This window comes from Lissotriton helveticus, chromosome 10 (genome assembly GCF_964261635.1).
Source record: "Lissotriton helveticus chromosome 10, aLisHel1.1, whole genome shotgun sequence".
NCBI classification, from domain to species: Eukaryota; Metazoa; Chordata; class Amphibia; order Caudata; family Salamandridae; genus Lissotriton; species Lissotriton helveticus.
The window spans coordinates 694,074,689-694,099,067 of NC_136071.1; the positions used below are offsets into that span (position 1 = coordinate 694,074,689).

Consider the following 24,379-nt stretch of genomic DNA (forward strand, 5'->3'; position numbering starts at 1 on the left):
GCTGACTTTGGAGCACAGGGTTCACGGTTCGATCCCCGGCTCCGGCGGCAGCTCAGCTCAGCACCATGTGACTCTGGGCAATAGCTCACCATGGGCCAGATGTAGGTCACCAAATACCGGTTGGTAACGGCCGAATTCGGCCGTTACCGACCGGTATTTGGTGATTGAGATGTAGGGGCCATTATTTTACAGAATCGGTAAATTTAACGATTCGGTACATTTACCGATTCTGTAAAATACCGAATCGGTAATTTTACTGATTCAGTAAATCCATATGTAGGTGACACTCCTAAGAGTGCCACAGGCCCTTAAGAGTCGGTATTTTACCACCCAATCCAGGTGTGCATGCACATCTGTGCAATGTGACACACAGACATGCCCTTAGGGCATGTATGTGTGCCACATGTCACACATGCCTGTACTTGGGGTGCTAGAGGGTGTCAAAGTGACACTCCCTCCACCCTTGCAGGATTCGGTATTCACCGAATCGGTAAATACCGAATCGGTATTGCCCATTGATTCCTATGGACTTCAAGGCCCATAGGAATCAATGGGCAATACCGAATCGGTATTTACCGATTTGGTAAATACCGAATGTTACCGATTCGGTAATTTAAAAACAAAAATTACCTACATCTCCCTCCTTCATATTTACCGATTCATAAATACCGAATCGGTAAAATTCGATATTTATGAGTCGGTAAATAGAAGTTACCTACATCTGGCCCTTAATTTCCACGACGGACCCCAGCGCCTTCAGACCCGTAAGGGTGAGCAGTTCGTGCTTTTCAGATTTACATATACTGCCACCAGCTTTCTGCAAATCAGATTTAGTCTTGCTTCAATAGGAACAGTTTAGACACACGTTCAAGGCCATGTTCGTTGTCAGCTGGAGCACAAGCAAACCCACACTGGTTGTATCCTTGTTGGACATCATGAGTGAGATGCAGCCTGGATCCTGTTTCACAGCGAACTTGGGAAGCAGGTCTTGGCATACGTATTGCACTTGGGGCATTGGACTGAAACACAAATGTGATAGGAAGAATGCTTCAAAAGTCACACCCACCAGCAATTTCTCAAGCTGCACCACAGTCCTTTACTCTCCACCCTCTGCGTCACTCCAGACAGTGACCAGCCTTACTTAAAGCAGACAGCATCCTGCTCAAATAGCAGCATTTCAGGAAGTGACGTGTGGAGTCGCATATAAGAATTAATTTGGATATGTGGTTGTAAGGTGGCTTAGCGTAAAAGAGGGAGAGGAATGTAGTTAAAAATGCTTTGGTAACTTTTGCTTGCTCACATTTCACATATCACTCTTATGATGAGTATACACCACAGCTAGTTTAAGTCTTCATTTGTTGATGGCATTACAGGTAGCTTACAGCCTACCAGGACAGTTGCACAACAAACTGTACCATGTACACTGACAACCCCAAATTGCAAACAGTAAACATTGGTGAGGGGTGCGGAGCCAGCTGATATCTTCATGCACTTGTGACCACAGCAATGCCGCTGATGGCTGCCAATGCCTCACATATGTGCTGATATCTGTTTCTTTCTTTTTGCACCTTCAGATGTTGATCCAGAGCTATCCCTCAGTCTTTGCAAGACTTTTTCATGTACATTTTCCAGTTTCCAAGGGAAAAGGTCACCACAGGATGCTCTCTCTTGGAGATGCATTCCACCTAGAGTGGCACTCCAGACTCCTGCATGCCTTCCCACCGCTATTTCTCCTGCTCCAAGTCCTGAAGAGGGCCCAAGTCATTCTAGTGGCACCAGAATATACCAGGAGAGGGTGTTTCCTCGCACTCTTGTAGATGAGCATTTGTCCTATGATCAAGCTGCTGCTTCGGGAAGGTCTTCTGTTGCAGCAGCAGGGCAGGGTGAGAGCAAACTACTTCCCCACACTTGGAGATTGACTAGTGGCAGTTGACCTCATTTTACCTGCTGCCTGAAGTAATTGATGTGATCTTGGAAGTGAGGCATTTATCCGCAACTTCTGTGCACGCAAATAATCTGGATAAATTAGTGGTTTGGAGCAGCATCCATCAGATTGACCCACTGCAAGCCAGGTTGTCTGACATTTTGTTGTTAGTTTTGGTCCTAACCCAGCTGAAGCTTGATTTATGACTGTTAACCCCTTCCACACTCATGACGAGCTGGGCTCGTCATGAAGTAGCCTCCTCGCACGCTCATGACGAGCCCAGCTCGTCATGAATAATGGGATTTACAAATTCTCAGCACAGGAGGGGAATATGCTGAGCATCCATGGGGTTAAAGACTACTTGTCGGCTATGTCAGTTTTTTTGCAGTTGCCAGATCATCTATTGTGATGAGATTTTTGAAAGGTTTGCAACATTTATTTCCACCAAAACCCTTTGTGATTCCACATGGGATGTAAATTTGGTTCTTACTATCATAATGTATACTGCCTTTTAGCCGATGCACAGTTGTCTATTACGTCCCCTGACTCTCAAAATAGTCTTCCTGATTTTCATAACATCAGCTTGCCATGTGAGTGAACTTCAGGCTCCCTGTACTATGTTCTTCTCAGATAATCTGATGCTGAGGACATGAGCTTCTGCCAGAAGTGGTAAAACCGTTTCAAGTCAGACAGGCAATCACAATCCTGGCATTCTTTGCTCCACATCATCTTTCAAAAAAAGGAATACATACTTCATTGTTTGGACACCAAGAAAGCACAGTCTTTATACTGATCACACCAAACAACATTGAGTGGACAGTGAGCTCTTTCTGGGGTTTTCTAGAGCAAAGAAGTGCAAGGCAGTACTGAAGTGGACCATCTGCCAGTGGATTATCCATCATAAAGAGCATCACAAAAGGTAAGTAACTTGTTCTGATGGATATTTCTAACTGCAGGTGCCTCCGTTGTGAATAGAGTTCAAATAGTACCTCCTCAGGGAATCGGTCTGTGAACTGACTCAAACCAAAATGTCTTGTAGGACGAAGCAGGTAAAATGCCCATCTTGCCGGACTTGTTTGTGAAGGCAGTAGTGCTTTGAGATGCTGTACATCGACATACATGCAGCTTCTCGACAAATCTGAGTGCCAATGCAGTGCTGGCAGTGGTGGTTCTGGTGGAATGGACCCCATAGACCTTCTGGAGGCTGCTTTTTGCCCACTGTGTAGCAAATCTTGATGCAGTGCACAATCTACCAGCAGGTTCCCTGTCTGTGAACTGAATCTTTGCCATCTTAAAAGTTTCCAGTCTAGAAATCTGCACAATGGTCATGCCAATTTGTTGATGGGCTCTTCGTCTGAGAGTGCCAACTTCTAAAGAAAGCAACTGACATCAGCGCACATGAGTGACACTTATATACGGCTCCACTTAACACTTTGGGAGCAGAACCGCGTCAGTGCGGAGTCGCATCTAGTCTGATGCCTGGGAAATACAATGAGAGGACTCTGCAGTTATATAGAATATCTAGTGTTACTAAAGGTAAGTAACTGGTTCAGTTAGGTTACTTCTGGAGAGGAGCACAAATAGCCCCTTACTGTTTTTCCCTAGCTTGGCCTCATAAAACAGGAACTTGTGGCACAGGAAGTGGGGGACCCACCTCTGATTATGCTTGTCGAACTGACAGCGTCACCTAAAGCACAAATGTGATATCATATTAATTTTATCACTCACAAAAATGTATCTAGGGAAATTCCAACACTGTATCCCTCCTTGTGTTTGCATTACAAAATGCTCCCCACTGCATGCCCCAGACCACAATTAACCTTTGGTTGCCCACTAGAAGGCCATTGTGAACAACCCTCGAGGCTGACTGAGTTTCTGTGAGGTGGAAGACAATCCTGGGTGGTCTAATACCTATGTGAGGGGCTCACATGATAAACTCTCACGATCAGTACCCAATTTAATTGGGACTGAATTCTGCGGGTGAAAAGATATTTTTGTGTTCATTATTAATTCATTTGAATTGTTTATATACCACCGTATGTCACTTACAAGCAGCTTTAGAGTGTTGGAGGAGCTGGAACATATTCTTAAGACAGAGAAGGATATGAGAAAGTATGAAATAAAATGGGTGACTGTGTTCTAAGGGGGGAGAACGATGACCTGTAGTAAAGTCAGACTGGTACAAAAGAGTCAGGTCAAACAAAAATGATGTATGCTGTGCAAGAAAAGAGTAACTTGGACATCATGAATAATTCTGTCTCATTGGGCCATTCAGCATTTCAGGGAATTTTCTTCTGGAATCCTGATAGAGTTGATGAGTTGTATCTTTTTTGTTTGTAAGGACAATCACTTAGGCCACCCTTTGTAAGCTCAACATTGTAGCAAGGTTATGGTAGTGGTGGACTGAGATATAAATTGGTGGACCTGTTTCATAAGGGTATGAGAATGGGCAGAGCATTTTAAAGGCAACCCTAATAGTGATTGGGTGTCACTGTAGGTTTTTCAGATATTATGTGATGTTGGATGTCATGTTGATTAGTTGGAAATTGTGTTGTCTTTTCCTGGCCAACCTGTACCTTGTTAATGAACATTTCTGGTACGCCTATATTAGGGACTGTGCTATATTCATGGTTTTCACCCTAAAGAGGCTCTCCCTATATTGGAATGAAATATAATTAGCAACTTATTTTTTCAAGTTAAAGTAGGCAACACATAGTCCTAATAATTGACTTCGCTTGTGGGATAATTGGCAGATTGATGTTGAACATAATGCCTCAATTTTTTACCTTCAAGCTAAGAATAGGAAGACAGTCAAGGCTGGCAGATCATAAGAATGGGGGTATGAATATCTAGGACCACAAATAGCAGAAAAATCAGATTTATGGCATTTATGGGACAATGGAGGAAGGACGTTTGTTGTTATCCATCACTAGGCATGCTTTAGGTAGAAGAAAAATTCACATGCATGTTTTGATCTTGTCTTGAGTTTGAAGTATATGTGATTTTTGTTTTATACATGTGATAGTAGAAAATATGCTTTAAGCTTACTTCTTCCGAGGTCTCCTTTGCTTTTATAATATAAATCTTTTTATTGATTTGAAGATTGAGATCAACAGCAACCACCTACATCAAAAAGCCGGTGGGGAGTCATAAATCATTACTAAAGAAATAGAAACAAGAAAGGACAATAAAAACAGAAAGGGAAATCATAATCTCCTTTGCTTTTAAAAGGACGAGCTCACTTTGCTGTGACTTAGGTTCCTCGTGATTGAGCTTAGTTGCTCATAATTTACAGTTTACCGGCCAAACTGTATCTACTATCAAGAGGCCTCAGTGAATCAAACCATTGCTGCTGATATCTAGTTAAACTCACCGGCCACAAATTTGAACCTTGGCAATGTCTACCATTTAAAGGTTCATATCAAAATTGGGTAACATTAACAGCTGTTTTGTACTGCATGTAAGAAAACAAGCATTGTCAAAGCCAGTATTGCTGTCTTTCGGAAGTGGGCAGTTATTTTTTGTAATTATTTTGGAACACATGCATTATGCAAAAAGTGCTTAGCATAGCAAGCATATAAAAAACGTAAAAGCAAAGAGCGTCCTGGCTGCCCTTCCACACTCTGGTGCTACACTGTGCTCCTTTTCAGATGGATATACATATGTGATCAGGCAAAAGGCAGTCATTCACAGTGCAAGACAGCCAATGGATAAAGTAGGTTGGGCTATTGCCTAATGCGCTATTCTGTGAAAGATGGAGGCAAAGAAATTGACGTTTGAACAGACCAATGGATGAAGAGGGCCGGCAGAAAGTCACTTTATCTTTGTATATATGTTTGCATTTTTATCATGATTTTTTTAGACCATGAGGATGGCGAGACAGCTTAATATATATATAGAGGGGACCAAAAAGTGCAAAATAATGTGATATTAAGCACCAAATTAATGTTGTTGTCATTATTAAGACAGTTGCATACCCAGCAAGCACTGAAGAAAATTGTTCATTGGAGAAGGAGTTGTTCACAGTGAGGATGTATAGATCCTAATCGCTCACTAAGATCCAGACAGATTTTGTCAACAGGTAGTCTTTCTTTCACTAAAAACTAATAGATCTTTCCGGATGTCCAACAAGGTAAACTCAATTCTGTCATCCTATTGGAAGCAAGTTTCTCTTACATCCTGGAATTTGCTACGTTTGCGCTAGCTTAGCACCAAATGGATATCAAAGCAGGTCGCCTGCTAATAAACTACTTCAGTTTTTGAGGGAAGTTCTTGATGTTCTTGAATTGTGGTTATAGATAATGGGTGTGAAACATGGGATGCACATAAGAATGTGCTTGTTACTGTAGCTTTACAGCAACAGGGGGGGAGTTACTTGGATAGGGAAATTTTTGTCTTGATCTTCTGCAAAAAGGTCAGAAATGGTAATAGGTTCAAAGTCACAACTGAAAGTCAGGAAGAAGTCACCAACAATATTTTGTAGTTTTTAGGGTGCCTATTTTGCCACATTTCACAGAGCATAAGGACAGTGGTGGCTCCTCCGTATGGCGGAGGAGCGTCGCTCCACTGGTTTGCAGCAGTGTGGATAAAGGAAAGATAAAATGATAATAACTGGTTGTTACTATCATTTTATTTATTGCTGCTGTGTCAGTTTTGTGGACTGGGCGGGCTGCTCTGCTCTCAGAGCAGGAGGAGGAGACGGAGTGGTGGCACTATGTAAGTGCACGTGAATGTTTGGCCGGCCATCTTGGGCCGGACAAACAGTCATGCGCACTTTGCATCATGGGTGGAGAACATGCCCAGGCTCTCAGTCCCTGTCTAAAGGCCTGATTGCCGAACCACTGGCTTAGGCAAGCCTAGGGGCACTGTTCCTGTTCTGGGAGAGACGACGGTGAAGAGACGCTGCGGAGAGGTACCTTTTGTTTCTTTACCCCTCTCTAGTCTTCCCTCCCACCCCCAATCTGTGCCAGCCGCCACTGCATAATGAACAAGCTCTGCAAAGTCAACAGGTTTGGTATTTTTATGGTATACTCATACAGACGCACTGACAAAGCCAATGGATCTGACATTTATATGGTGCATGCATACATACCACATAAAGGTATGCAAGCAGACTGACTTACAAACAATTGTTGCAAACTCCTGCATACATCAACCCACCAATGCACAAATGTCATCAAATAGGCATAATTGCAAATAAAGTCAAAACACACGAACTCCATTTCTCCACAGAAATTGTTCTTGAAAAACCTTCACAATCCTGCATTTAAACGATGTTGTTTTTCCAGTATCAACATCTTCAAACAAAAAAATAATAATATCACCTCACCTGAAACATCTCACGCATATCTTTAGATGTTGTACCTATACGTATGGCACATACCTAGAAAGAAGCACAAAGTGACCAACCAGTAAGAGAATGACACTCATGAATAAAGGACTTGCAAATGTAGCCGAAAAGTAGCAAATAAAAAACTACCCTATCCGGGCGTTTTTCCATGTGGATGCTCTAATCTGGGTAAGGCTCATGTGCAGTTCAACTAGCAATGCTTTCGGCTGCTGAAGCCGAGCTGCTTCCTGGAGCATGCGCAGTGCAGCCGTCAGGGGTGGGAGGAGGAGGGGGCCGAGGGGTGGGAGAATGAGGGGGACCACATCACTTGGTTGTCTCTATGCTAAGCTGCCGAGAGCCGGTTGCCAAGCAGTTATCATTGTTACTGTGACGATTGCAGAGACTGTTGCTAATTGAGAAGCCAGCATCCTTCCTCCAGCGCCGGCTTGGGCTTCAAAGACCATCTTTGGATTTGGAAGGGGCATTTTCACCAAAGATTTTGTAACGAACTAGTTATCGATTGACGGAGGAGGGCTTGCTCCGTGTTGATTTGTTTTTCCGCTTCTGGGCGCACGCTCTCTTTATTGCAGTTTGGAAGTGCGGGGGGCAGCAGGAGTGAAACATGACCACCGCTAAAGAACCAAACCCGCCGGCAAAAACAGCTCACCAGCAAGAACAGGTAAAACCTGTTGTGTGGATTTTTTTGTTGTTACCATTTTATTGGGTATTTGAGGGTATTGCATGCCCCTCGTTCGCCATCTGATCTGCAGCACAGCAGCTGGAATTAGTGCGGCTGGCCAGCTGTGCTCTGCGTTTTTGGTTATTGCTAGTTCAACAGCGTGCCTCTTAGAATGCGTAATTCCGACATACAGTGTAGCCGCGTTTTCTTCCAGTGCGTTGCCTGACGTGCAAATCCGTTCGAAAAAATATGCGTTGACTCTTCTTTGGAAGTTGCAGGGCGGGAGGGTCTTCGAAGCACTTTGTGGTTCGTGGACGGAAAAAAGACTAATGAATGTATTTTGGGGTTTGACGCCTGATAAACGCGTGGGAAGTGAGTGTGGTCTCAGCGTTCACGAGCTTCCCGCGGGGACCGCGTGCACACGTTGGGCTGCCTTTCCACCGCCGGGTTCCTGTCAGACTTGCCCTGCCGGTGCCTTTGCGTAGCGGGCACCGTGGAAGTGGCAACTTTGGCAGCTGAGGCGGAGGGCAGCGTGCTATTATCATAGTACCTGGTGGTATGCATAGGAACCCTACAGCGTGAGTGAGGTACCGGAGACATGTCTCCGAGTGCCACAGAGCCACGAATCTGCAAGGTGCGGATGCTCCTATACAAATAGGCAGCAGTGTGCATTTGGTACCCGGATGCACGTCCGCTGCCTCACTCCATGGGGGAAATTAGAGGTGCCCCCCGGTTTAAGCTGAAGGTTTTTAGTTGCAGGATTCCTGTTGCCCCATCTAGAGTCTGTAAAATACGTGTTCTGTCCTAAAAATGACTTAAGTTAGGAGTCTTCAGGGAGAATCGCCATTTATCCGAGAGTTATGCAATGCAGTGTTCTTTTCTTTAATCAACGATTCTACTGGTTGTAGCAGACGGGGGAGGGGCGTGGGTAGCGGCGGTGGCCCCCAGGAGGGCGAGGCGGGGATGGTGGAGAAAACGTCTTGGGGATCTTTAGTACAGCACCCCATGGGGGCCCTTATGTTCGACACTCAAAATAGCCTGCCACGGATACACCCTCAAACCAAACTGCTACTTTTTGTACAGTACTTAGAAGCACATTATTTTATTATTAACAACTCCTAAACTTTCATGCTTTGAATAAAACATTAGCCATTTTGTGCACACAGTAACTGTTTTTTGTTAAGCTATTTGAAGTGCATACCGCGCTTGGTTACTTTTAAACTAAGATCAATGCATTGACACTTCCCAGGGTAACTGCACTGATGGGAAATGTCTACCCATTTATAACGGACAAGAGAGAAAGATGTGTGAAAACCTGCCCTGCACAAATGTTTTTTTTTAGATAATGTGTGCCTGTTTCATCGATAAGTAAAAGAAAAAAATCTGCAACCAAAATTTGTCTCACTTTTATTAGTCGCAAAGAGAAAGGCATGACAATGTGCAGGACACCATCGGAATGGAAAACTCTTGGCTCATGTAGAGAGGAGAGATCTGTTGAATTTTTAATGGACAAGCAAGAAAAAGCACTATCGCATGTTAGTGTAGGCTTCCGAGTTGAGAATTTTCCGAGGCGCCGCTGTATTCTTTGACAGGGACCCTGACTGCCATCATTCACAGTGAAGGCAATGTCATGCTGTCATCAAAACGCTATTGTAAATTTGACGCACTAGCGCCCTTCAGCCCATGTTTTTTGCATGCAGTGTTATGGAAGGCAAAGGTTAGGATCATCTTTCCATAAAATACAATTATTGAGTTGCATTTTGAAAGCGCACAGCTTTATCTTCTGTGCAAATTCTCACTTTATAATCAATACTGACAAGAATATATGGAAAATATGATGCCACAATGTAATGTTTCACTTTCTAAAGTGTGATTGACTTTGACTATCCGCGTCACGTGTTATTAGAGCTAGAAGAGAAATGTGATCCCCACTGCTAGAACATTGCAACTGAAGAAAGCTGGATCACTTACCAAAGTCATCTGATTCACCTCCAGTGAGAGTGTTCAATCTAAAACACAGTATGCAGAATATCCCTACGTTAAGAGAGGTTAAAGAAGTAAGAGGTGCTCTCTATATTATAGGATTCTATCCTTGAAACTATGAAAGGGCTGAATAGACCCATACTTAAAGCTGGGCCAAGATGAAGGATCCCCAACTTGACAGGTGTAGTTTTAGGAAAACCCACTTATTTCATAAAAGAGTATGAAGGTTCCTGTCCGTTATACTTCACTGTGACACCTTAGTGATCCAATCTCAATTTTTTAATTCACTTGCCAATATCTTGTGTGAAAATTGACGTTGAGGCCTTACCTCACCTTCAAGAGTCTTATGAAATACCGACAAGAGAATGGCTCAGGGAGAATATGGGTTCTACGAGACATTTTCTGTATAAATTAGTTTCCTGCTTGCCAACATTGTACGGAGTTTCTCGCCTGCAAAATTCATAAAATGTTATGAATTGTGCTAGAGCAAAATTAAATATGGCTACAAATTAGGCTAAAATAATTTCCCTAAAACATTAAACATTAAACATTAAAAGATTATAAAGATTATCAATAACTGATTTGCAGGTAGTACAAATAGAAAAAGCTCATGGGCAATACTGAAGACCTAACTCTCATTGAAAATGGAGGTCTATTAGACTTTTCAAATGTCTATTGATCCCCCTTTGCTGAAGCATCTTCACTTGATCATCCCAGATGTATATTTAGCGATACATTTCTAATGTCACCTATGCGGCGTATGAACATAAAGAAAGTACATATCTGATCATTTAAAGTACAACATAGGAACAGTTTATTTTGTGCTGTTCTCTGAGGGCATTTGGTAGGAGAAACTCAAGAAGGATAAAATTACGTTGACGTTCTGTATCTCACCTTAGAAACAAAAAGATGGGCTCTCCATTTCATTTTCTCAAGAGCAGCCCAATGTCCACTTCTTACACTAAAATGTTTTCATCTCTGTATCTATTCCTTGAAACTAAATATGTGTTTGTCAATTAGCCTACAGTTAGAGCACACATAATAGGTTTTACTGTAATAGGAGATGCAGATATTTTGAATTAAAATACTGGCAGTTTTAATATTACAACTAAACTTGTATCTTCTGCATCGAATTATGTGCCGTGTCTTCACCTCTGTGCATCAAGGTGTAGATGGAGGGCTCGGTGCAACCCTGGAGGCACGGGACATGTGGAAGAAGCAGCAGCATGGCTAGTTAAAAACAGACCAGAGTGTAGTATGGAAACTGCTAAAGGAGGCAGGTCAAGTAGAAGGGCAACATTGTTCTGTATTTGGTCAGAGTTGGAATAGCTAAACATCTAAGAAGGAGGCAGCAAAGTACACAAGGAAAAGTAATCCATCTGAGAGTTTGGTACGATTTTGCCAACAGATATGACTAGAAATCTAGGAGTAAAAAGTGTATAGGAGCACATATTGAAGCATGGGATAAATATTTGTGCAACCCACGCAAAGAGATAAAATTAAGAGTCAAACTAGAGAATAATATAGATGATGGAAAGTGCATAAGAAAAGAGAGGCCAGAGTGTCAAGTACAAGAATGATGTGATGTTACATGTGCCCAGAATCTTGTGATTTAGTAACCAGGTTTATTCTTTGAACTGTACACCAAAGACAAAGACGTTATAAGACTCAATAGGTTTTCTGACGATTCTGCATTGCCACTTCCTAATTTGGCTATTCGAGGTCTCTGTCATATAAACTTATAGGGCCTGTAGCTGCAAAAATGACACCAAAATATTAGTAAGTCTGCTGTCTTTCAATCAACCAATCAATCAGGCGTTTGTAAAGCGCACTACTCGCCCATTAGGGTCTCAAGGCGTGGGGGGGGGGGGTGTGTGGCTCCATTGGGGCCATCTGAAGAGCCAGGTCTTGAGGTCTTTCCTGAACGGAAGCAGTGTAGGGCTTTGCCCGAGGTGGAGGGGGAGGTCATTTAAGTTCTACGGGGTGGGGGAAGGACTTTCCACCCGCTCTGGTTATGTAGAAGTGTGGGACGGTGGCACGGGAGAGGTCGACTGATCAGAGGTTTCTCTTGTGGGGAGTAGGAGGGCGGTGAAAGGAGAGGCAGTTGTTGAGGTATTCTGGTCTTCAATCACAAGATGACTAATTTAAACAAAATAAACAACCACCATATATTACTTGACTATAGCAACACTGGAAATGCTAAATCTGGGCCACATTTGGGCGGATTTAGGATGTGGTAAAAGGATGTGTCCTCCTTCCAATTCCCCTGCACAAGGATGTGCCTGATGTAGACGTAGGGCTACAGTCAGCATCGCTGACCAAAGCCATGTGTCTGCCTGCCAGGCAAGTGTGGCCAACTAAGAGGAAACCCATCAGTTTTCAGTGGTTGCAGAGAGGATTGGCAGGTTAGAGGTCTCTGCCAGCTTGAGGTTTGAGCCCACACCTCCCTTCATCTGTCAATTTGAGTAGAAAAATGCTATGCAGTGGCCTCTACTTTCTGCCACTTCTCCCATTTCTTTGTGCATATGATAACCCAGTGTAATGCACTAAAATAATTCAGTGTAAAAGTAATGTAACAAATATCACACCAAATAATAAAAACATTGTTTTTGAATTAACTCAGTGAATATAACTATAGTGCCAAAGCTCCTACATGCATGATGGACTATATTTGGAAGAACGCTGACACTGAAAAAGTTAGTAGAATTGACATTATGGTTTCCATCTAAACACAAAGATCCTTTGATACATACTGGTTAAGGATCCAAGTGCCCTTAACCTCACCCAATGCAATGCTGATTGAATAATACATAGACTATGCAGACATCCCTAATGACATCCTAAGTGACACTTACACGCGGATGCTTATGACACACAACTGATTTTTGACTTTGATAGTCATGCCACTTGTCAGACTATCTGTTCCTTTTTCATTTGTGGATAGCAAACAACTTTTAGTACTGAATACATCTAAAAGAGAGACCCTTCTAAGTTCCACTGACATTGTGAGTTTGGACTCTTTTGATTGGCATTTCATTATGGGCCATGTCCCCTCCCCAGCAACCCCAGTCTGCAATCTTGTTATATACTTTGCTTCCAATCTATGTCTAAAAAACCTAGTTGCTAAGGTAGGCAGATCCTGCTTTGGCTACTTAAAAGTTTGATATCATTGTTCCTTTTCATCAACAGCCTGGTTCATGGTTCTACCACCAATGCCCTGGTCCAATCTAGATTGCTCTACTGTAACTCTGTTTACATTCCAGACATTCTTCTGCACCAGCACAACACGGCTGATCTCCTAATAACCAATCTACCAAAACGTGCTCACATTTCACCAGATCCAAAGCATTTACACAGGCTTCACATCAACATCTGAATTCTGTTTAAAGCGATGGTTAATGTTCACAAAGCTATTCGTCTACAGTCTTTCAATTTTCCAAATCCTCATGGTATATTCCAAATCATACAATTAGTTTCCTCACCATAACCTGTTGACAATCCCTAGGTTATGCACAATGACTTTTTAAGACAGGACTTTCTTAAATGGTGAGGGCAAAGGCCTGGACCTCCCTTTCTTATTTTCTCTACACAGAAACAGCTTTACTTTGGTTTACAAAAGTGAAAACATTCCTATATAGTGATAAGTAATTTACTCCAGACTTTCACTTGCGTCCATGACAATAATAGCGCCAAGAAACTACAGAGATTACAGATGTCATACCATTGACCATTACATATGTAAATATCAATAATGTCATTGATGAAGTAAACTGGGCAGAACATTGATGACATTAGCAACTACCTAATTGGTTGCATAACAAAGAGTAGTAACGGAAAGACACATGCATATTTTGCAGGATTGACGAATAGGTAAAAGCTGTAGGTCTTATTCATGAAATCAGAAATGAATTTGACCCACAGGTTTACTTTCTCACGGAGGTCCAGATTTTCATAGTCTTGGAATTAACAAAAGTTTTCCCAGTAAAGGCTGGAAATTTGGTCGAGTTGCAGTTTTCTAATCATAATCACGGACAACATTTGTGAATCCCCTTTTCGCAGCCAAAAATAAACACATATAGTTTCACAGTAGTTACAGTTTGGGATTGCTATTTTACTGTGGAGATACCTGGAACTCCGCCATTTTGAGGGTTATTCTCATCTCAGGAGAGTCATTATTTGTGTTCGATTTCATTGTAACATAGCTTTCTCTTTAATACCTCCTGTAAAAGAGTACACAGTTGAGGGGACAGTCTGACTGATTCTCCCTTGAAACCAAATTTAGTAGCTCCTTATCTATATAACATTGGTGTAAAGGCCCAGCACGCAAAATTTTAGTCAGGAACGAGTATGTACTAATAGCATAGTGAAGAAACCTTGTACCGGCACCAACCCAAATGCACTTCCCATAATTTGTGAGAGCTGGAAGTTTTCTATTTCTATTTTTTTCAGGTGCTAAACCTTAATTCTGTGGGATAGAGAGGACATAATTTGACTAAGTTCCATCTAACACTGTAGGGAGATGGAACAGAGGCAGAGGAGAGAGGATTTATATTTCCATTACGTCTCTAATAGCCTCTTATTGTCCCATCTTTGTATGTTTCTTGTGGTGTTTCATGTAAGATATATTTATCATTCAATTTCCAAAAGCGACTGGTGGTTATGCTTGGCGATTTAATTCAATTGGAAAGGTGTTTTTTGGTTTGCTTATATGCCATTTACAAAACCATGCATATTATGGTGGTAATCCTCTAACCAAATGTAAAGTAACTTGATGATAATTTTTATTCTTTACAGTGAGAATTTGTTCGTGAAAATGTGTTTGGGAAAGTGTAATACGTCACTCGCGGTTAAGTTGAATATTTAGTGCAATTACTTTCTGAAAGCTGGAGGGTCTTATGGCAAGACATATGCAGCACCATATCATACCATTATATCTCACAATAATATAATATACCACACAATCGCTAGCACGATGGCTCAGTGTTATGCAGACAGTGATGGCATTTGATGTGACCAGCATGTCACAAGTGTAAATGCCAACAAGACTAACTCCGCCCTCCCCAATTCAAAGGTTGAAAACGGAGTACTGTCTAACTCCCTAATAGTAACACCTGTTATTTGTTGAGTTTATAAATGGCAAAACTCTTCAAAAGAAGCACTACAAAAACACGTTATTATTATTATATCATCCCATATCATAAATCATGGAGGTCAGATCGAGACTCAAGACCCACAACTTCTAACCCCTTGATTCAAGTATTGACCTTTTTTCCCCACAATCACTTTTGAACTGTGCTTCCTAGATATATAATATATATATTAGTGCATAATCCATGCTTAATTATGCTTCTGTGAATGAGATTATTAGTCCTCTTAAATGCTTATGGGATAAAGTCATTTTAATCACAATCAACCCAGCAGTGTAATTAACTATGCTGCCTGGACTTCGCCACTCAGGAAAATCTATACTATTAATTTTTTGTGCCTTGAATGAGTCGAAATTGTTCAATGTGGCTGTTGCCATATATTCCAACTCAAACCCTTTGAGCCTTCAAGCAATTAAGTTATGCAGTTTGCAAAATATATGCCAAATAAACAAAAAAGCCATATTAAAGTATACCCCGCTTTTCGATCAAATAACTAGAAGTGAGTGGCACTCGTGGAGTTTTACTCTGTGGAATTCAGTGGCGTTACCTAAAAACTCCGCAAGATTCTGCAAGCAGCGAAATTTCGGTCCATCACACTGATTTTTTGTGCCGGGGCTTGTTCCTGCACTGTAAAATAAGCACGAACTGCATCACATCTAGAGCTAGAGGGCGCTGATTCTTTCTGACACTAGAATAGATTTTCTACTTGAGTGACAGCTTTCGAAACGGGAAATGTGAGTGGTAAAATTTTCAACGCTAGTGGTAGTGACCTGCCACGACCGCCCTCCTTGAGAAATCTCACTGGGAGGGGTCTAGCGCCCGGTATTTCACGCTCGCACTCACCAACTTAACGTTGGCGAGCCTCACGCGAGAAGAACTCCACCAAGTGGATGTTGGTGGTGTTTTTGCCAAACTCCGCACTTCAAGTGGAGCAAGAAGTAGGTAAAACTCCAAGAACTCTGCCGGGGGAGCGGAGTTTACCACACACCCCTAAAAATAACACACCCCATACCCTAATGTATTATATCCTAACATAAAATACTCCATCAAACTATGGTTTCCATTAAAAAAAATATAGTATAAAAAAAAGAGTAACAGTGACTTCATAAGCATTACGATGTATGCAAACGTCCCACACAGGACATTTTGAAAACTGTGATTTATGCTTTTGTGGTACGTAATATCACGTTTACTCTTCCAGGTGTGCAGCATTCAGATGCAACTGGGAACCCAGGGTTCACTTTTGTAAATTGAAAATCGGATTCATTTCTGTGTATATTAAAATTAATTTAAAATCTTGTCCCCATTAGGAAGTTAGCCTATCAATGAACCTAGCAACATAAACCAATCAAACCATAATAAGGGAAATGAATACTATGGAGAAGTTCATATTCTTCAAGTGTGAGCCCAGAAAGTATTTAATTTCAAAGTATAAATGTGTTTTCAGCATAAAGAAATGCAAGTATTTGATGAACACTGACCATTTCCAGTGATTTTATGCACAGAGTTCAAACGCTGTTTTAACAGATCCTGTAAAGCTAAATCGCGGCCCAAAATCCAATCTGGTTAGAAGACACAACGAGATAAGACATTTGTTTGTGCAGTTCTTATTATCAATTCGGCATGGAAAGGATCAGATGACGTCCAAATCCGCCGGTATTTGGGTTTTAGGAAACATGCTTACATAAAATACTGTGTTTGCCTTAATCAGAGTAAATAATCCCGAATTTGGATTGGTTTTAGAGCAGGGGAGCAGCGCGAGCCCGAAACGACTGCAAACAGTAAGGCTTTGCACGTTTCTTATAGAATCTGGATTTGCTTCTGATGCTAAAAAAACAATAGTTTCAGATTCGTGAGATTCAGCGAATGATACAGTTAAATCCTCGAGCCGAGGTGGAAAAACGTGTGACATTTGCAGCGCTGTCCACTAGCTCAGTTTCAACAGCAACAAATGGCAGCCATTTCCCGTTATTAAATTGACAATGTGTTGCTATGATACCCCGTAGGGCTAGATTAACAAATCCATTTAGGGCTTTATACCACCGTTTACGGCCAAAAATGGCTCCCTTTCCGTCTAACGGCTATCCACAAAGGGATACCTGTCAAGCAAGAATGGTTTTACTACTGTGTAATCTCTTCCATGGCAGTGTGCAATTACGCAGTAGTAAATCCCCACAGAAAGGGTGGGGAGTGGGCGATCAAGGCGTGGTTTGCCTTGACGTTATGTGAATGGATACAAGCTCATAAGTTTGTGGACACTCACAAACTCCTCTAATGCAATTTCCCATCATTTAGATGGTCAGAGCAAAAGGCTGGAGTGGAAGAGGATTTGAACGACCCCAAACTTGGTGGCGGTTTAGGAAAGGATTTTTCCACAGTAAAGAAAAAAGAAAAACCTATCCATTTGCAAGCCAGGGTGACTTTCCCCAAAGCAGAGTTATACCCAGCCTATGACACGGCATGTGGAAATAGGTTGGTCGCATGGCATTCCTATGGTACGTCTGGAAACCTGTGATTTGAGCAGCCTTCTAGGCTTACCCTGGGGAATATATGTGAATTTCAAAAGGTGGTAAATTTACACCTGTGCAAAGAAGCACACCTCTTGGTCTAAATGTCCTACTAGTTTATGAATTGACCCCTTTGTTGTGAGCAAGGACCACCACTGGGAGATATGTTGTTCATTCTTAATGCTTTAACATTTCTACCAATCCTATGTCAAGGGTTATTTTGAGTCACTGACGGTAACTGTTTTTACTAGGCGAAGTTTGTGGTTTTGATTCTTATGCCCACATGCATCATTGAGAATTGCAATTTTCGACCGTTTGCGAATGCAATTCTCAAATTTTGGATGCATCATGCTTTTCGCAATTTTAGGAATCGCAACCATGTTGCGGTTTCTAAAATTGCGTTTGCATTTAAGAAATCGCAATTTGAGATTTCTTAAATGCAATGCATGAAAATTTTTAAATTGCGAATTCGTAAATTGGAAGGGGTAAATTAGCATGAAGTTGAACTTCATGCTAATTTACCGAAAACTTTCAAACATGCACAAGTTACATATTTGAAAGTTTTAATTTACACACACACATGTCCTTGGGGCATGTGTGTGTGTAAATTGCATTGCATTTAAAGTTAAATTTCAGGGGTGCAGGGAGGGGTTCTTTGGACCGCCCCTGCACCCTTGAAATTGCATTCACATTTTGCGAATTCGCAAATTGAAAATCGCAAAATGTGAATGCCTTCCCATTCATTCCTATGGGCCTTTTGGCCCATAGGAATCAATGGGAAGGTTTTCCTTAATTGCGATTCGCAATTTGTGAATCACAATTAAGGAAAAATAAGGAATCGCAAAAAAAGTTGCGATTTTTTCAAGCATTGCCTTTTGTGATTTCTAAATTGCGATTCCTTAATTTTCGCAATTTAGGAATCGCAAACGGCAACAATGATGCATGTGGCCGTTAGTGTCTTGGTGGAATGTCATGTTTTCATACAAGCCATGAACGAGTGAGAGAAATGTGTATGAAGACAGCCATGACAGATACATGTTAACCATATTTGATATTCTTTGTATTTCTAATCATTATATTGGTTTTATGTCACTCTTTGATCTTCAGTTAAAGGCTCTAAACATGGTATTTGAGATGGTATTAAGAGTAGGGAGAATTGGGTATATATTTGCCTCATTCTGTTTCTGGTGAATTTCAGTTTGAATTGATTTGGGATTAAGAAAAGCTCCAATAACAAAAGGTGTGATTTCCCACAGAGGAGAACAACATATTGGTTTTCAGTTTATTATCCAAGGGATTACCTTCGGCCTGTCCTTGTGAATTCTTCTGCTTCCATGCATATTTTTTTCCTTTGCTTCCAGTTGTACACATAGATAACATATGTACCAATATGTACATTCACGTGCCTCAAAATATTTGGTTTTATGTGATACAAAAGCAATTGACTTTGCATCCATTTAAGTAAAGTGAGTAAAATTAACTTTCAGAATTGAACATTATACAAAGAATTGACTTTGTGTTGATGAGTTTATCAGTTTTCATCACAGGTGACTGACTCTCCCTTTGTAATTATATTACAGTCACAAAAAAAACCAAATGTTAAAGGGATATGATAGGTGAAAATGTCAGTTAAAACGTAAAATTTGAAACCACTGATATTCACCTGGTTTAACTATCCCTAGAAACTATAACTTGCCCCCTAAAGTAACTCTAACTCGCGCCTCCGCCATGCACAGTGTTGTAATCCATGATGTAATTTCAGATTTTGCATTGATGTTATCAATAATGTCGTAAAACATGTGATGAGAGACCCAGGGCCTAAAAATGGCTTGGGGAGAGTGGCCACACACACTACCCTCCACATTAAAAAGAAAGCACCCCAGTGGGATGGGGTCCCTGGGGCAGAAAAAGGCTCTGGGAGGGAGGCCATGATCCTCTGCCGATCAACAGCCCCACAGAACCATAAGGGGGTTGGGTAGACATCCTGCCACCAGACTGTGATGTATCAAATTATTATTTTTTACCCAGGATGGGCCCCTTTCAGAAGGGCTACAAAGTCAGGGTACCCCTACCATTCCCCCTTATTTCCTTTTTATTTTTAATTTTATTTTTTAGGACCTAGGGATAGTGTGTCTGAGTCCTGTAATGTGACCATGACATTTGCTTTGTTCCGCCAGCAAATAAAATTACTTGGCCTCGTGGGTGTACCGTGGGACCAGCCAATTGGTATCCTTTCTTTGTAGTTTTTCCCCCACAAAACTCCAGTAAGAATACTGCAGCAACAGGTATCACTATCCTTTAAACCTTAATTTCTCTGAACAGATATACACCAAATCACAAAAAGCATGCTTTCTGAGGAACAATCTAGGTCTCTGCCAAATTTGCTGTAATTCTATTCAGCCATTTTCTCTGCATCATTGTTCAATTTTCCACATGGAAATTGCAAGGAGATAAAGAGTTTAGGGACCGCCCCATTTTCCCTATGAATTAACATTTGGAATGTCAGCCTTTTTTCTAGCCTTGTTTGACGGTTCACCCCAAATCTTTCCAAGAGGGAACTGAGGTGGATGAACTTTTTCTAATGGACATTTTTGTGAAGAGTCATCAAACTGTGCCATATTTTAAATAAATTACCCAATGGCAGTCATCGCTGGGCAGGTATAGTTAGGATCATGTTCCCATAGAAAATGCCTTTTTTTGTGTTGCTAATAGCTTTGGCGCCGTTTGACAAATCTACATAAAGCTTTCTAAAAAAGTGCTTATTTTTTACTAATTGGCACATGGAAAATTTTGAGGTGATCTGTCAAGCGGGGGCTGAGAAAACAGGGAGGTTCCAAAAGACGTTTTCCACATTCATTTTTCCATAGGAACTTTAGACACATTTACAGCCCAAACTGCTGAATTGATTTGCAACAAACTTGGAAGAAAGCTAGATCTTGGTCCACAAAGAGTGCTTTTTGTGACTTGGTGTAAATCCTTTCAATAGTTTTGAGCAATTATTGCTCACATTCTTTCTATATCTAGGGAAGCGGAGCCTCCGCGGATCCAACAGATCTCCTGCTGAGTACCAATTGTCTGACACCACCTCAACTAGGAAGTGGTGGAAACCATTTTAGGACTATAGGACTCAGTCCTGAGTCCTAAATTTAGCAAAAAACAAGACATGGGGCAGGGTATGGATACCCTGACTCCGTAGGCCTGGTGGTGGGGTCCATGGGGGATCCCACCGATGGACCAAAATCGTATTTATATTTTTAATTTTAGCCACGAATTCGAAAAGGATCTGCCATATTGCTACAAATTAAAAAAAGAAATAAAAACCAAGAACAGAAGGGTTAAAACACCCCCTGGGGTGGGCAATAAATAATGTTTTTACTTGCTGAGGGGGCACGTGGTCCCCCTCCATGAGCCAAAGAAATGCACAATGGACCCCATACCCAGGATAGAGTAAAAAAATAAGGGCGGGGGATGCATGGCCCCCCTTCCCAGAAGCCTAATTTGGCCTTGGGGATCTCATCCCTTGGGCAGAAACATAAGTTAAAGGGGAAGGGGGCTACCTGCCCCCCTCCATCAATCTTTATAGGTGTCGGGATCCCACCTCTGGCTGAAATTTTCAAAAAGGGGAGGCAAGTCACGTGGCCCCCCTCCCCGCCAGCCCCCTTCCCCGCATGACTAAAGAACCTGCGCAGTGTGGGGTTGGCTGTCTTTTGGAGGGTTGATCCCAGGTCCTAGCCGCAGGCCACCTCCCACCGTACACTACTGAAGGCCACTCCAGGGCCTGGACTCAGGCTGTGCATGGAAGTGGTTGGATTTATGTATGGTAAGAAAATATTACTTTATGTTAAAAAACAAAAGAAATTCACAGATTTTTTTAAAAAGATTAAAGTAACGTTATAGTTAGGTAAATTGTTCAATAGCAACATTATATATATATATATATATATATATATATATATATATATATATATATATATATATATATATTTATATATATATTTATATATATTTGAACCTGCTTCCCATCCACCTCCAATAGCTGGACACAGAAAACGGCACACCAGGGAAATCCAGCACAAATCCTTTATTGTGCACTCATAGAACAAGTCCTTGTTCTATAAGTGCACAATAAAGGATTTGTGCTGGATTTCCCTGGTGTGCCGTTTTCTGTGCCCAGCTATTGGAGGTGGATGGGAAGCAGGTTCAAATAGAGTGTGGCGACAGGAGCGGCAGTATACCTATTATTCTGCCACTCACAATAGCATGTCCAGAATCGATTATTTTTTCACACTGGGAGCGGGCCTCCTTACGATCGATGAGGTGCAGATTAAACCACAAGGTATTTCAGATCACTCCCCAATAACGTTGACCCTATCCAGTCAGGAAAAGACTTGTAGGAGAATATATCCCATATATCCGGGGTATCTCAAGGTCCCGTCGGTTAGTAAAGAGCTGAAAAAGGCGACCAGAAACTACTTCACAGAAAACCTTCATTCGGTCGACTCCCCGTCGATCCTGTGGGAAGCATACAAAACAGTCCTGCGGGGACAGGCCGTTTCATCCATATCGGGCCATAAGCGCGCGCAAAAGAGGGAATTGGTAGAGCTCGAGCTTGGGCTTAGCACAGCAAATGCGACTCATATGGCTGCTCCGTCGGACGATACGTTGCACTCCCTTCAGCTGAGCCAAAGAATTTATGATGACCACCTGAGACGCCAAACAGTGGCGGACATCGCAGCGACCGCAAATAGAGTATATGATATCGGAGATAAAGCAAGTAAACTCTTGGCCTGGTTGGACAAGAAAAAAGGGGGTAATAGATCTATACTGCAAATAGCTGACACAACCGGGCTAATGAAGAAATAATGGTTCTACTGGCAGATCATTTCCAAGGGGTATACTCCCCAGCGGTCGAAATTACGGAGGAAATGGCTAAAGAGGCCCTCCGCGGCGTCTTAACACCGACTCTATCGACGGACGCAGTAGCTGAACTCGACTCTGACTTGACAACCGAGGAGATTCAATTGGCCATTGGAAATATACGATCGGGCAAGGCTCTTGGGCCAAACGGGATACCAATCAAATGGTATAAATCACGGTCGGAATCATTGAGTGAGCCCTTGCGGGCGATGTATGAGGAGAGTCGAGAAAAGGGAATCCTACCCCTCGATCAGCGAACGGCGACTATAGTAGCAATCCCGAAGCCGGGTAAATCTCCAAGTGAGTGCATGTCTTATCGACCGATCTCGCTTCTTAACGCTGAGGCTAAAATACTAGCGAAAGTGTTAGCGACCAGACTGTTGCCCTGCCTGGAGCATTTGATCCACCCTGACCAGTCCGGCTTTATGCCGCATAGGAGTACTGCACTTAACCTCCGTAGAGTACAGGGAGCGCTGGCCAGAGCGCCCGCTTTGACAGAACCGGCGGTTATATTATCCCTAGATGCCAAAATGGCATTCGACTTGGTGGAATGGCAGTATTTATTCGTGGTCCTGGCACACATGGGGTTCGGACCTAGATTCATCTCCTGGGTGCGACTGCTAAACACCCACCCCGTGGCGCGTGTGGTGGCGAACGGCCATACGTCCCGTGAAATACCGCTGGCAAGAGGGACTAGACAGGGGTGCCCACTCTCACCTCTCTTGTTCGCACTGGTTCTGGAGCCGCTGGCGGGTACCATTAGGAATTAGGAAGACCCCGCTACTGAAGGGGATCAAATGGAATGACGATTGGGAAGACAGAGTCTCCCTTTATGCAGACGACATGTTGATTTATCTGACAGACCCTGAGAGAGGTATCCCTAGCCTGTTAGGAATATGCGATACCCACGGACGAATATCCGGATATACTATAAATTGGGCAAAGTCGGTCATATACGAATTGAAGGGCCCAGCTCCCGCCCTCCCGGACACCTGCCCCTTGACAGTGGCGACAGTCTCCTTTAAATACCTGGGACTCTACGTCACCCAGGACGCTCAAGAATTCTTTACGAAAAATCTGCAGCCTCCCCTCACTCGATTGAGTAGCGATGTTCGGCATTGGAAGGCCCTCCCGCTGACAATGCTGGGCAGTAATTGCAAACACAACAGTGATGGACAGAATGTGGATCAATGTCACACATTCACCCCAGTCCAAAGATCTGGGCCCAAATCCATCGTTTTTCCACTCCACACCACCCTGGGTTAGACAATGGCGATAGGCAAATCAGCGCTGACCCTGTGCCCCATGGGAACAGTCCAGTCCGAACTACAAAAGCCATGTCTTTCCCAGAACGGAATCAAGCATCCGAGGACCGGCCCGGTTTCGAGGTAACACCTCTCATCAGCCCGGCTAGCTTGACTCCAGTGGTGTGGAGTGCCTGGGACTCACGTCTGAGCATCCCCAGTACATGCTCAGACATCCATTATCCCCTTTTGTATCTCTTTGTTCGCCCTAAGTGTGGCAGGGCATGCTCAGACGTGAGTCCCTTGTTCACTTGGCCACTGGATTCAAGATAGCCTGGCTGATGAGGATTATGAATCCGAAACCGGTCCCAGGATGCTTGTTTCCGGTCCAGGGAAGACATGCTTTGGCAGTTCGGGCTGGACTATTCCCATGAGGCATAGGGTCAGACTGATTTGCATATAGCCATGTCTGAACTGGGGTGGCTGAGTGAACTAAAGAATGGTGATGGATTAAACCCAGATCAGTTGACTGGGGGTGAGTGTTTGATTTGTTCAAACGCTCCGTCCATTATCCCCTTTTGTATCGCTATGTTCGCCCTAAGTGTGGCAGGGTATGCTCAGACGTGAGTCCCTTGTTCACTTGGCCACT

The 24,379-nt window shown here is 42.6% G+C and overlaps 1 protein-coding gene across 4 annotated transcripts in view; it reads left to right on the forward strand.

Annotated features, from left to right (window-relative positions):
- Nucleotides 1-24,379, forward strand: part of DPP6 (dipeptidyl peptidase like 6) — a 2,254,101-nt gene that overhangs the window by 772,630 nt on the left and 1,457,092 nt on the right. Inside the window, exon 1 of one of the 4 annotated variants that reach the window (XM_078663247.1) lies at nt 7,626-7,932. The exons of the other annotated variants lie outside the window; for them this stretch is intronic. Within the exon in view, the coding sequence (XP_078519373.1) occupies nt 7,876-7,932 (57 nt within the window). The 5' untranslated portion in view covers nt 7,626-7,875. Of the gene's footprint in view, nt 1-7,625; nt 7,933-24,379 lie in introns of those variants that run through there. 4 annotated transcript variants of the gene reach the window in all.